General features: G+C 39.8%; 1 protein-coding gene across 1 annotated transcript; it reads left to right on the forward strand.

Annotated features, from left to right (window-relative positions):
* The first annotated feature begins 9014 nt into the window (after positions 1 to 9014).
* On the forward strand, positions 9015 to 11206 carry LOC135211470 (uncharacterized protein DKFZp434B061-like). Its single transcript, XM_064244777.1, has 2 exons — positions 9015 to 9342; positions 10722 to 11206. Exons 1-2 carry the CDS (start codon positions 9015 to 9017, stop codon positions 11204 to 11206), a joined length of 813 nt encoding a protein of 270 aa, XP_064100847.1.
* The last annotated feature ends 2971 nt before the right edge of the window (positions 11207 to 14177 follow it).

Below are 14177 nucleotides of genomic sequence, written 5' to 3' on the forward strand. Positions count from 1 at the left end.
GAATGCGCAGGGTTTAGTTACGAGTAACTCAAAAAAGAAAAATAGAGTACTTAGAAGAACTAACCCAAATTGAAAAGAAAATAGATATAATGAATATAAGTGAAACCTGGTATTCCCAAGAGACTGGGAATGATGATCAAATAAAAGGGTTCCAAACTTATAGATCAGATAGAAAAAATAGGAATCAAGGGGGAACCGCAAATATATGGGAAAGACAAAAAACAGGAAAAATATATGAGAAATATAGTAACTCAGAATGTGAACTAATAGCGGTAGAATTGAATCTGAAAAATTGATGAACATAGTAATATATAGACCTCCTAAATACTAAAGGAGTTTGACTTAATAATTGAAAAATTGGATGATATATGTAGAAATCACAAGGACTGGACTATTCTCCTATCTGGAGACTTCAACTTTCCTTTCGTAGACTGGAAAGAACGAATAGGAGATTATGGATGTACTTATGCATATAAAAAAGAGAGTAATAGTAGTGCAGAAGATAAGAGGCAATTTCGAAAAGCTATTAGATATGCTACTAGAATACAACATTCAACAAATAAATCACCTGCCAACAAGAAAGGAAAATACTTTAGACCTAGTATTTGTGAACGAGATGAATTATGGTTAAAGAATAATAGTTTATAATGCGAGTATTTCAGACATAATGTCATAGAATTAACAGTCCATTCCAAAGCAAGTGAAAACAGAGATAAGCAAGAAATGGAAAAGTGGGAAGGATATGGAAAATACAACTTCTACAGTAAAAATATAAAATGGTCAGAATAATGAAGAATTAAACAAAGATTGGGATAACATTTTCGTAAGTGATGACATAAGGTAAATACGGATATTATATAAATTATTAGAGAAAATAATATAAATATATACCGAAGAAGAAAAGTAAACATCAGTTCATGCATACCAAGAGACAGAAGGAATCTTGTTCCAGAAAATCAGAAAGTGGAAAAAAGGTCTTGCAAAAGAAAAAAATGCATGAAAGTTATAGAACTAAAAAGTAAGATAGAAAATGCAGAACAAAAGATTATACAATCAAAAGAGAAAACAAAAAAAACGGGACTTGGAAGAAAAAACCCTATTAAATATCAAGCAAAACTCCCAAACTATTATACTCATATGCGAAGAAGATGAATAAAAGAAGAATAGAAATAGGCCCTCTAAGAATTGAAGGGAGATTAACGAATAAAAAAAAGGAAATTTGCAACATATTGGCAGAACGATATAAGAGAGAATTCACCCCTAGAATAGATAATGAAGATAATGATATAGAAGTAAGGGATGAAAATAGTGAATATTTAGCTGACATAGATATTAATGAAGCTGATATTGTGCAGGCTATTAATGAAATTAAAAATGGAGCTGCGGCAGGGCCTGATGGAATTCCTGCTATTTTGTTAAAGAAAGTAGTTCATTCTATCGCAAGCCACTTGCAATATTATTAAGACAAAGTGTAGATACAGGCAAGATTTATATGATGAGCACAAAATTAGCGTATATACCCCTACTTTCAAAAGTGGATCAAGACTAGAGGCAAGTAATTATAGGCCTGTGAGTCTAACATCAACATATATGAAAGTGTATGAAAGGGTAATGAAGAAAAAATATTATGAAACATTTAATAAAAAATAATTTGTTTAATAAAGGACAACATGGTTTCGTACCGAAAAAGTACACAAACCCAACTGTTAGTCCACCGTGAGCACATATTCAAAAATATGAAAAGCGGAAATGAAACAGATGTGGTTTATTTAGACTTTGCAAAAGCTTTTGATAAAGTAGACCATAATATATTTAGCGAAGAAAATTAGAAAACACAATATCGTGGATAAAGTAGGAAGATGGTTAAAAGAATTTTTACACAACAGAAAACAGATAGTTATTGCAAACGACGAAAGAAATCGGATGAAGCCAAGGTAATATCCGGTGTGCCGCAAGGTACGGTGTTAGCTGCAATACTGTTTGTTATTATGATTGAAAAGACATAGACATAATGTTAAGGATTCGGTAGTGAGTAGTTTCGCAGATGACACAAGAATAAGTAGAGAAATTACTTGTGATGAAGATAGGAACGCTCTACAAAGAGACCTTAACAAAGTATATGATTGGGCAGAGGTAAATAGGATGGTATTTAACTCTGATAAATTTGAATCAATAAATTATGGAGACAGAGAAAGAAATCTATATGCATATAAGGGGACCTAATAATGAGACCATCACAAATAAGGAAGCAGTTAAAGACCTTGGTGTGATGATGAATAGGAAACATGTTATGCAATGATCAAATAGCAACTCTGTTGGCAAAATGTAAAGCAAAAATGGGAATGTTGTTACGGCACTTCAAAACAAGAAAAGCTGAACACATGATTATGCTTTATAAAACATATGTTCGTAGTCCCACTTGAATATTGACAATCATGATATGTTACCCACACTATCAAAAGGATAATTTGCACAAAATAGAGAAGTGTACAAAGGTCCTTTACAGCTAGAATAGAAGAAGTTAAGGACCTAGACTACTGGGAAAGACTACAATTCTTAAAATTATATAGTCTGGAAAGGAGAAGAGAACGCTACATGATAATTCAGGCATGGAAACAGATAGAAGGAATAGCAGAAAATATCATGGAACTAAAAATATCAGAAAGAGCAAGCAGAGGTAGATTAATAGTGCCCAAAACCTATAACCAGGAAATAAGGAAAGCACACAGGCCACATTAATCCACTACGCACCACCAGCATCGATAATGCAGCGTCTATTTCAATGCGTTGCCAGCTCATCTGAGGAATATATCAGGAGTGAGCGTAGATGTGTTTAAGAATAAGCTCGCAATATCTAACTGCATCCAGACCATCCAAGATTGGAAGATGCAAAATATACCGGGAAGATGTACTAGCAACTCCTCTCGTAGACATTAGAGGGTGTCCTCACACTGAGGGACCTGGGGCAACCCGAACAAGATGTAAGGTCTGTAAGGTCTGTAAGGTCTCTCTCTCTCTCTCTCTCTCTCCATCCTAAGGATATAGACTGGGCTTTTGCCAGTTCTCTCTCTCTCTCTCTCTCTCTCTCTCTCTCCATCCTAAGGATATAGACTGGGCTTTTGCCAGTTCTCTCTCTCTCTTCTCTCTCTCTCTCTCTCTCTCTCTCTCTCTCTCTCTCCATCCTAAGGATATAGACTGGGCTTTTGCCAGTTCTCTCTCTCTCTCTTTCTGTCTCTCTTCCTCTCACTCTCTCTCTCTCTCTCTCTCTCTCTCCATCCTAAGGATATAGACTGGGCTTTTGCCAGCTCTCTCTCTCTCTCTCTCTCTCTCTCTCTCTCTCTCTCTCTCTCCATCCTAAGGATATAGACTGGGGTTTTGCCAGTTCTCTCTCTCTCTCTCTCTCTCTCTCTCTCTCTCTCTCTCTCTCCAATTCAAAGGAATAGACTGGACTGCCAGTTTCTCTCTCTCTCTCTCCTCTCTACTATATCTCTCATCTCTCTCTCTCTCTCTCTCTCTCTCTCCTAAGGTATAGATTGGGGATTTTTGCCTAGTTCTCTCTCTCTCTCTCTCTCTCTCTCTCTCTCTCTCTCTCTCTCTCTCTCTCTCTCTCTCTAGTAGTAGCCATCTTGCTTGGTGAGACGTTCCCGCGCGAAGTCAGATTAATCAACAGAAATCACAAGTTTAACATATTTCTAGAATTTGAGAAATATCTAGAAGTGATCGTGAACTATCGGTGATAAGATTAGTGTGAAAATAGTAGGATAAAGCTTCTTCTAAGTTAGTTTATCAAGTGAAATACTGTAAATCAGAACAAGATGGCAGTAAGTTCCAACTGCGGAAAGAAATGGCGAAATTTAGCTTGCTTGTCAGATTTGCAATACGATGAGGTAGCAGCAAGGGAACTGGCATTTCTCATCTATGAGATCAGCAACAGTCCTAACCAAAAAGATATAAAAGCATTCATAGATATATTAGAAGGATATAATCCTTCAATCAGGAACAAATCAACAGAAAACATCTTGAAAATAATTGAAGAAGTTCCAAATAAAATCCAAGTGGTCAAGAGACTCATATTCCGACAAAGAAAATGAATAAGGTGAACCTTGTGAATATCCTAATTTATGCATTAGGAAAAAGAATGCCAAAAACATGCAAACTGTGTAAGGTGTGGTATAGCATAGTTAATCCACAAAACCTAATCAGAAAATGTGCTGCATGCAACATTCCGACCCATCCACAGTGTGCTGAGGTAATGCAAGATATGAGAAAAGATACAAGAATATTTTGTTCAACATGTCTATCGTGGATAGACAATGTTATTAAATCAAGATTGAATGTACAAATAGTTGAGGATGAAGAAGAAGAGGAAGAGGAAGAAGAAGAAGAGGAAAACAGAAGTGACGTAAACAAAACTGAAATGACAGAAAAAAATAAGGAAAACAAAGAAGATAAAAGTATGGATGCAGAGATACTCATTGATACTACATATGAGGCAATAAAGCAGCATACTTACGAAGAAATAAATTACGATATGACAACACAAAAGAAAATCCCGAAGAGAGGCTCTACCCAGATCTACACAATGACGGGGAAAGAGAAAAATAGACAAAAAAGACAAAGTCTGCAACCTTTTGAAAAGAGGGAATTGCAGATTTGGAGAAAGATGTTACTACAATCATCCTAAGGTATGTCACAACTATGAAATATATGGCAAATGTGCATACCTAGATGGCTATGAGGATGATTGCAGACATCTGCATCCAAAAATATGCAAAAACCTAAAAGAAGGAAAAGGATGTAAGATCGACAAAAAATGTAAATATATTGCACCCCCTGTAGCCATGAATCATAATCAAATAAATAATCAATCAGGTAATAAAATCCAAAAAAAAAAATAAAAAAGAAACAAATAAAGAGAGGAATAAAGAATATCAGGTAAAAGAAAAAAGCAAGCCATCAACGAGATATGCAGAGATGTCAGTTTCAAGCAAAAAATTTCAAAGCATCAGCTCCAAAATTCTACTCAAGAGATAATAACTGTATTTATTATGCAAGAGGATATTGCAGTAACGGAGAAAATTGCAGATTCAGACACAAAATGAATAATTATGATGAAGGAAGATCAAATATTATGGAAAAGTTGGATTTTTTAATGTCAGAATTTCTGGAAATGAAAAAAAGAACAACATACAAGAACAGGAAAGAGACATGGGAAAATCCTTATTACTACCAATATTAAATGAAGGAGAAAACACGCAAGCCATCATAGTGATGAATGCGCAAAGGTTTAGTTACGAGTAACTCAAAAAGAAAAATAGATACTTAGAAGAACTAACCCAAATTGAAAAGAAAAGAAAATAGATGTAATGAATATAAGTGAAACCTGGTATTCCCAAGAGACTGGGAATGATGATCAAATAAAAGGGTTCCAAACGTTATAGATCAGATAGAAAAAATAGGAATCAAGGGGGAACCGCAATATATGGGAAAGACAAAAAACAAGGAAAAATATATGAGAAATATAGTAACTCAGAATGTGAACTAATAGCGGTAGAATTTTAATCTGAAAAATTAATGAACATAGTAATATATAGACATCCTAATACTAAAGAGTTTGACTTAATAATAGAAAAATTGGATGATATATGTAGAAATCACAAGGACTGAGGACTATTCTCCTATCTGGAGACTCAACTTTCCTTTCGTAGACTGGAAAGAACGAATAGGAGATTGTGGTTGTACTTATACATATAAAAAAGAGAGTAATAGTAGTGCAGAAGATAAGAGGCAATTCGAAAAGCTATTAGATATGCTACTAGAATACATCATTCAACAAATAAATCACCTGCCAACAAGAAAGGAAAATACTTTAGACCTAGTATTTGTGAACGAGATGAATTTTGTTGTTAAAGAAATAATAGTTTTATAATGCGAGTATTTCAGACCATAATGTCATAGAATTAACAGTCCATTCCAAAGCAAGTGGAAACAGGAGATAAGCAAGAAATGAAAAGTGGGAAGGATATGGAAAATACAAACTTCTACAGTAAAAATATAAAATGGTCAGAAATAAATGAAGAATTAAACAAAGATTGGGATAACATTTTGTAAGTGATGACATAAAGGGTAAATACGGAGATATTATATAAAATATTAGAGAAAATAGTTGATATATATCTACTGAAGAAGAAAAGTAAACATCAGCATGCATACAAGAGACAGAAGGATCTTGTTCCAGAAAATCAGAAAGTGGAAAAAGGTCTTGCAAAAGAAAAAAATGCATGGAAACGTTACTAGAAACTAAAAAGTAAGATAGAAAATGCAGAACAAAAGATTATACAATCAGAAGAAAATGAAAAACGGGACTTGGAAGAAAAAAACCCTAATAAATATCAAGCAAAACCCCAAACTATTATACTCAAATACGCGAAAAAAAGATGAATAAAAGAAGAATAGAAATAGGCCCTCTAAGAATTGAAGGGAGATTAACGAATGAAAAAAAAGGAAATTTGCAACATACTGGCCAGAACGATATAAGAGAATTCACCCCTAGAGTAGATAAATGAAGATAATTGATATAGAAGTAAGGGACGAAAATAGTGAATATTTAGCTAACATAGAAATTAATGAAGCTGATATTGTGCAGGCAATTAATGAAATTAAAAATGGAGCTGCTGCAGGGCCTGATAGAGTTCCTGCTATTTTGTTAAAAAAAGTAGTTCATTCTATTGCAAAGCCACTTGCAATATTATTTAGACAAAGTGTAGATACAGGCAAGATTTATGATGAGCACAAATTAGCATATATCACCCCTACTTTCAAAGTGGATCAAGACTAAGAGGCAAAGTAATTATAGGCCTGTGAGTCTAACATCACATATTATGAAAGTGTAATGTAAGGGTAATGAAGAAAAATATTATGAAACATTTAATAAAAAATAATTTGTTTAATATAGGACAACATGGTTTTGTACCCCGGAAAAAAAAGTTACACAAACCCAACTGTTAGTCCACCGTGAGAACATATTCAAAAATATGAAAAGCGGAAATGAAACAATGTGGTTTATCTAGACTTTGCAAAAGCTTTTGACAAGGTAGACCATAATATATTAGCGAAGAAAATTAGAAAACATAATATAGTGGATAAAGTAGGAAGATGGTTAAAAGAATTTTTACACAACAGAAAACAGATAGTTATTGCAAACGATGAGAAATCGGATGAAGCTAAGGTAATATCCGGTGTGCCACAAGGTATGGTGTTAACTGCAATACTGTTTGTTATTATGATTGCAGACATAGTCAGTAATGTTAAGGACTCGGTAGTGAGTAGTTTTGCCGATGACACAAGAATAAGTAGAGAAATTACTTGTGATGAAGATAGGAATGCGCTGCAAACAGACCTTTACAAATTATATAATTGGGCAGAGGTAAAAAGGATGGTATTTAACTCTGATAAATTTGAATCAATAAATTATGGAGACAGAGAAGGAAAGCTATATGCATATAGTGGACCTAATAATGGGACAATCACAAATAAGGAAGCAGTTAAAGACCTTGGTATGATGATGAATAGGAACATGTTATGCAATAATCAAATAGCAATTCTATTGGCAAAATGTAAAGCAAAAATGGAATTGTTGTTACGGCTCTTCGAAACAAGAAAAGCTGAACACATGATTATGCTTTATAAAACATATGTTCATAGTCCACTTGAATATTGCAATATGATATGGTACCCACACTATCAAAAGGATATTGCACAGAGAGTGTACAAAGGTCCTTTACAGCTAGAATAGAAGAAGTTAAGGACCATGACTAATGGGAAAGACTACAGTTCTTAAAATTATATAGTCTAGAAAGGAGAAGAGAACGCTACATGATAATTCAGGCATGGAAACAGATAGAAAGAATAGTTGAAAACATCAAGGAGCTAAAAATATCAGATGAGCAAGCAGAGGTAGATTAATAGTGCCCAAAACTATACTAGGAAAAATAAGGAAAGCACATAGGACATTAATCTACTATGCACCAGCATCGATAATGCAGCGTTTATTCAATGCGTATATCAGGAGTGAGCGTAGATGTGTTTAAGAATAAGCTCGACAAATATCTAAACTGCATCCCAGACCATCCAAGACTGGAAGATGCAAAATATACCGGAAGATATACTAGCAACTCTTTGTAGACACTAGAGGTGCCTCACACTGAGGGACCTGGGTCAACCCGAACTAGATGTAAGGTCTGTAAGGTCTCTCTCTCTCTCTCTCTCTCTCTCTCTCTCTCTCTCTCTCTCCATCCTAAGGACATAGACTGGGCTTTTGCCAGTTCTCTCTATCTCTCTCTCTCTCTCTCTCTCTCTGTCTCTGTCTCTCTGTCTCTCTCCTAAGGATATAGACTGGGCTTTTGCCAGTTCTCTCTCCTCTCTCTCTCTCTCTCCCATCTAAGGATATAGACTTGCTTTTGCCAGTTCTCTCTCTTCTTCTCTCCTACTCTCTCTCTCTCTCTCTCTCTTTTTCTCTCTCTCTCTCTCTCTCTCCATCCTAAGGATATACATTGAGCTTCTACCAGATATCTCTCTTTCTCTCTCTCCACACTAAGGATATAGACTAAGCTTTTACTAGATCTCTCTCTCTTCTCTCTCTCTCTCTCTCTTCTTCCATCCTAAGGATATAGACTGGGCTTTTGCCAGTTCCCTCTCTCTCTCTTTCTCCCTCTATCTCTCTTTCTATCAAATGTTGGGCCCACCACTCGCCCCCTTCCCCTCTGCCTAACCAGAGGAGAACTACCAGGTAAGTGGTTGGACGGGCAGTCGACACAACGTTCCCACCAAACATCGGGGCCACTGCTCGCCACCTTAACGACCCCCCCTCACCCCCCACCCACGCCTAACCAGAGGAGAACGGCTGGAAAGTGCTGTTATGGGCATTCGACCCAACGTTCCCACCAAACATTGGGTCCAATACTTGCCCCTTTCCCACTGCCTACCAAGAGGAGAACTACCATGAAAATGGTGGAATGGGCAGTCCATCCAACATTCCCACCAAACGTTGCAACCACCGCTCGCCCCTCACCCCTCTCCCACTGCCTAACCAGAGGAGAACTGCCAGGAAATTGCTGAGAAGGGCAGTCGACCTAACGTTCCCACCAAACGTTGGGCCCACCGCTCGCCCCCGCCCCCCCACTTCCAAACGAGAGGAAAACTGCCAGGAAAGTGATGGTACGGGCAGTCGTCCCGACATTCCCACCAAACATAGGGCCCACCGCTCGCCCCCATCTGCCTTACCAGAGGAGAACTGCCAGGAAAGTGTTGGTACTGTCAGTCAACCCAACGTTACCACCAAACGTTAGTCCTTCTGCTGGGCCCCCCTTGCCTAACCAGAGGAGAGCTACCATGAAAATGGTGGAATGGGCAGTCGACCCAACGTCCCCACCAAACGGGCCCACCACTCTCCCCAGCCCTCCCCTGCCTAACAAGAGGAGTACTGCCAAGACAGTGCTGTGACGGGTAGTGGACCCAACATTCCCACCAAACAGCCCAACACTTGCCCCCTTCCTGCCTAACCAGAGGAGAACTACCAGGATAGAGCTGGGACGGGCAGTCCACCCAACGTTCCCCCCAAACGTTGGGCCCACCGCCCACCTGCCCCCACTCCTGCCTAACCAGAGGAGAACTGACAGGAAAGTACTGGGACGGGCAGTCGATCTGATGTTCCCACCAAACGTTGGGACCAACGCTCCCCTTCCCCCTGCCTAACAAGAGGAGATTTGCCAGGAAAGTGCCGGGACAGGCAGTCGAACCAATATCCACCAAACGTTGAGCCCACCGCTCAGCCACCAACCACCCCCCCAGCCCCCGCCCCAGCCCCCTGTTCTTAAAACCAGAGGAGAACTGCCAGGAAAAGTGATGGGACGAGCAGTCGACTCAACGTTCTCGTCAAATGTTGGACCCACCACTCGGCCCCTCCCCCTCTGCTTAACCAGAGGAGAACTGCCAGATAAGTGGTGGACGGGCAGTCGACCCAACATTCCCACAAAACGTTGGGCCCACCGCTCGCTCCTCTCCCCCTGCCTAACCAGAGGAGAACTGCCAGGAAAGTGCTGGGACAGGCAGTCGACCTAAGGTACCCACGTAAAGTTAGGCACACCGGTCCCCTTCCCCCTGCCTAACAAGAGGAGAGCCAAGACGGCCAGTCAGCCCAACGTTCCTACCAAACATTGGGCCTACCGCTCAGCCCACCCCCAACCCCCTCGCGTAACCAGAGGGGAACTGCCAGGAAAGGGCTGAGACAGTCAGTCGACCCAACGTTCCCACCAAATGTTAGGCCCACCGAACTTGCCCCCCCCCCCCCCCCCGTGATCGATAACAAAAGGAGAACTGCCAGGAAGGGTAGTCGACCCAACATTCCAACCAAATGTTGGGTACACTGCTCGCCCCCCCACCCGCAAGTCTAACCAGAGGAAAACTGCCAGGAAAGTACTGGGATGGGCAGTCGACTAAACGTTCTCACCAAATGTTGGGCCCACCACTCGCCCCCTCCCTGCCTAACCAGAGGAGAAATGCTGGGACGGTCAGTCGATCCAATGTTCCCACCAAACGTTGAGCCCACCGCTCGTCCACACCTGCTTAAGCATAGAACTACCAGGAAAGTGCTGGTGCCAGTAGTCGACCCAATGTTCCTACCAAAAGTTAGGCCCACCACTCATTCCCCCTTACCTAACCAGAGGAGAACTGCCAGGAAAGTGGTGGAATAGGCAGTCGACCCAACATTCCCACCAAATGTTGGTCCCTCCAATTGACCCTTCCGCTCCCTAACCAGAGGAGAACTGCCAGGAAAGTGCTGGGACAGGCAGTCGATCAAACGTTGCCACTAAATGTTGGGCCCACAGCTCGCCAACCCCCTCCCCCCCTCCGGCCTAACCAGAGGAGAACTGCCAGGAAAGTTCTGGGACGGGCAGTCGACCCAACGCTCCCACCAAACATTGGGCCCACCGCTTGCCCACCCTCCCCCCCCCCACTGCCTAACAAGAGGAGAACTGCCAGAAACGTGGTGAGACGGGCAGTCAACCCAACGTTCCCACCAAACGTTGGTCCCACCACTCGCCACCCCCGCCTAACCAGAAGAGAACTGCCAGGAAAATGGGACGGGCAGTCGACACAACGTTCCCACCAAAGGTTGTGCCCACCGCTCACCCAGCCCCCTCCCTAACCAGAGGAGAACTGCCAGGAAAGTCCTAGGATGGGCAGACGACCCAACGTTCCCACCAAACGTTAGGCCCACCTCTCCCCTTCCCCCTGCCTAACAAGGCACTAGGACACAAAGGATTCAGCGACAGCTTTTAAAACTAGGAATAGTAAGAAGTTCATACCAAAGTCATAACAATGGAAAGTTTTTACAGCTTTTTGAATGTGAGATTATTTGGACACCTGACAAGAGGTGTTTTTAACTTTATATTACAGAGTGGACACTAAAAGTGCATCTGCCTTAAGCAGGAAAATGTACTCAGTTGTAATGATGGACTAAAGCAAGCAAGGAAGGACACGAATTTTACTGGTGGTCTGGCAGGAATAGAGACCATGAATGAATTTCTGATACAGGAAATGCGAGCAATCAGGAGCCAAAACGGCCATTTGATAGAAATTGCGAGAAAGCTAGTGGCCAATGAAGGCGCTCTCTTAGTCGAGAACCAGAGGGTAAGGGAGGAACATCAGAGAGCGGAGAACGACCCCCATCAGATGAAGGCCGAGTTTCACATACTATATCGACGAGAAAAGGAACTACAGGAAGAGAACGTGATGCTGAAGGAATGTTATGGAACTTGACTGACGCCGACGTGTCGTGAGAAACGCCGCGATTTTTTATGCAATATTCCGTCGAGATTCTTCTAAATCATTCCTGTAATCTCGGGAGCCTGTGACGTTCGCCGTAGGCTCCGCCCTCAGAATGCCGTATAAATACGACGGACGAAGTAGGAGAAGGCAGATCATCAGTTAGTCACAGAGTAAGAGATCATCAGTAAGAGCCACACATCAGATTATCAGTGAGAGATCAGCAGCAGAGATCATCAGAGTGAGATAAGAGAAGAAGGACGAAGGACCAGAAAGAACAATGAGCTCGAGAGACTTTGGTCGAATTCTGGTCAAGTCATCGTCAGGAGTGGACGACCGAGGCATTTCGATGTAGACCAAAACTTCAGAGAAAAAACGTTCTGCGAGACATTTAGAGAAGTTCCTGCCCTTCGAGCATCAAAAATAGACATTATTTTCTGCAATACGGAGTCAAGAAGACGTCTGCAATCGCAGTTCTCCTTTTGTGAAGCCACCGCTTCGAGTTGCAAAACTGGCCAGCAAGTATTTGAATTATCTCACTGTTCCCCCAGTTCACGCATTGTAAGATTTTGCCTTTTTATGTAAATAGGAGATACCATTCTGCATTTATCTTTGTTAATAAGCTTGTAAATAAACCTTAGTTGTGTTAGTGTTTCTTTCTATATTCGTATCCCCAGTTTCAACTGTTGGTGTTGAATTTTTTGTTTTGTTTTTTCATATCGAACCTGAAGCGGACCTCTCTCGGTTCGTAACAGTTCCCAAACCTGTAAATGTCTTTTTCCTAAAAATTTTAGTGTTAAACTTACTGTTTTCACGAAATACTTCTACATCTAAAAACGGAAGAGGGTCAATCACTTCACTTGCAAGGGTAAACTTAATATTTGGGTGATATGAATTAATGAATTTTAAAAATGCATCGCAATCAAAATTGCGCCTGAAAAGGGTGAAGGTGTCGTCAACGTATCTTTTATCAAATAAAGGGCGGAAGGAAAGAGGCCATTCATCTAAAAAGCGCTCTTCCAGCGAGCACATAAAGATATTGGAAAAGGTAGGACCTAACGGAGACCCCATAGCCATACCCTCCACTTGTCTATATAAGTTATTGTTAAAAGAGACTTAAAGGTAGAACATTTAAAATTGTGAAAGCACGAATCAGATTGGGGAAATAACTTGTCTAAAATTATACTAATGGTCTCCCTAACAGGAACATTGGTAAAAAGGGATTCAACATCGAAGCTCGCCATAAATGTATCAGAATCTTGGGGGAGTACTGATTCTTTGAACGATTTTGAATTGGAAACGGTATATTGATTCTTAGTTAAAGGTTCAACCAACGGGAATAAAAATTTTGCAAGTTGATAATTGGGTGTATTGTAAGACGCTAGAATAGGGCGGAGGGGAACACTAGGTTTATGAATTTTGGGTAGGCCATACATAACGCCAAAGGAAGAGCCGGTGAAAAGCAGGTGAAGATGAGTTTCTTCGTTAATGACATTGTCTTTCTTCAGAGATCTCAGAAACCGGTTGATTTTATCTTCGGTAAAAAAAAATGCTTTGGTATTCAGGTACACCTATCTTTATGAATTTAGTATGATCATTAAGGATAGTTTCCATTTTCGAATTATAATCTGATTTGTTGAGAATGACAGCCCCCTTCCCCTTATCTGGTCTCACAATTATGGTCTTCACGCTTAGCCAAATTTTTCATTAGCTCAAAATCATATATTTTGAAAAAAGGAGCCCAATTAGTTTTTAACTTTGAAAAAACAGTTGAGATAGACTAGATAATTCATTTTGTAAAACACTCAAATTGCCATTGAAGGGAAGGGATTTCAACCTCTGAAAAATAGATTGGTTATATTTTGGCCTGTAATTTGGTAAACAAAAATCCAACCCAAGGAACAGCAAAAATTCTTCTCTCTTGATAAAATAAAATTAGAAAAGTTGAAAACTGTAGCGCGATTCTCACAAAATTTAGGAACGAAAATACCCATGCTTTAAGTTTGTTAAATTGCCTATCCTGTACAATATCAATAAAATTTTGTAAACTTTTCGTAAAAAGACTACGGAATATGAACTGTCGATAAAAAAAGAGAGAAGCTAAAATTTCATTTCGTGAAGAAACAATTTTAGGTTCATATTGGTCAACGAGTCTTTGTTTACATCTCATTTCTGCATACAATAATTTTTTGGTTGTATCTTTATATATATGAGAAGAGTAGAGAGAGGCTTTATATAATTTAAATCGTAGAAAGTTAGGTATAATGCCATTGTTACCACAATACTATAAAAAGTCAAAGTCAAGTTTGGCCTTTTCAGATTTCTTACACAGTTTCTCCAAAGTTCTACAT

Source organism: Macrobrachium nipponense, chromosome 4, assembly GCF_015104395.2.
Source record: "Macrobrachium nipponense isolate FS-2020 chromosome 4, ASM1510439v2, whole genome shotgun sequence".
Classification (NCBI taxonomy): domain Eukaryota; kingdom Metazoa; phylum Arthropoda; class Malacostraca; order Decapoda; family Palaemonidae; genus Macrobrachium; species Macrobrachium nipponense.

Coding starts and splice junctions, on each gene's coding strand:
- LOC135211470 (XM_064244777.1), top strand. CDS start 9,015: ATGGGCAGTCCATCCAACATTCCCACCAAACGTTGCAACCACCGCTCG. Junction 9,343..10,721: donor ACCCAACGTTACCACCAAAC/GTTAGTCCTTCT, acceptor TTACCTAACCAG/AGGAGAACTGCCAGGAAAGT.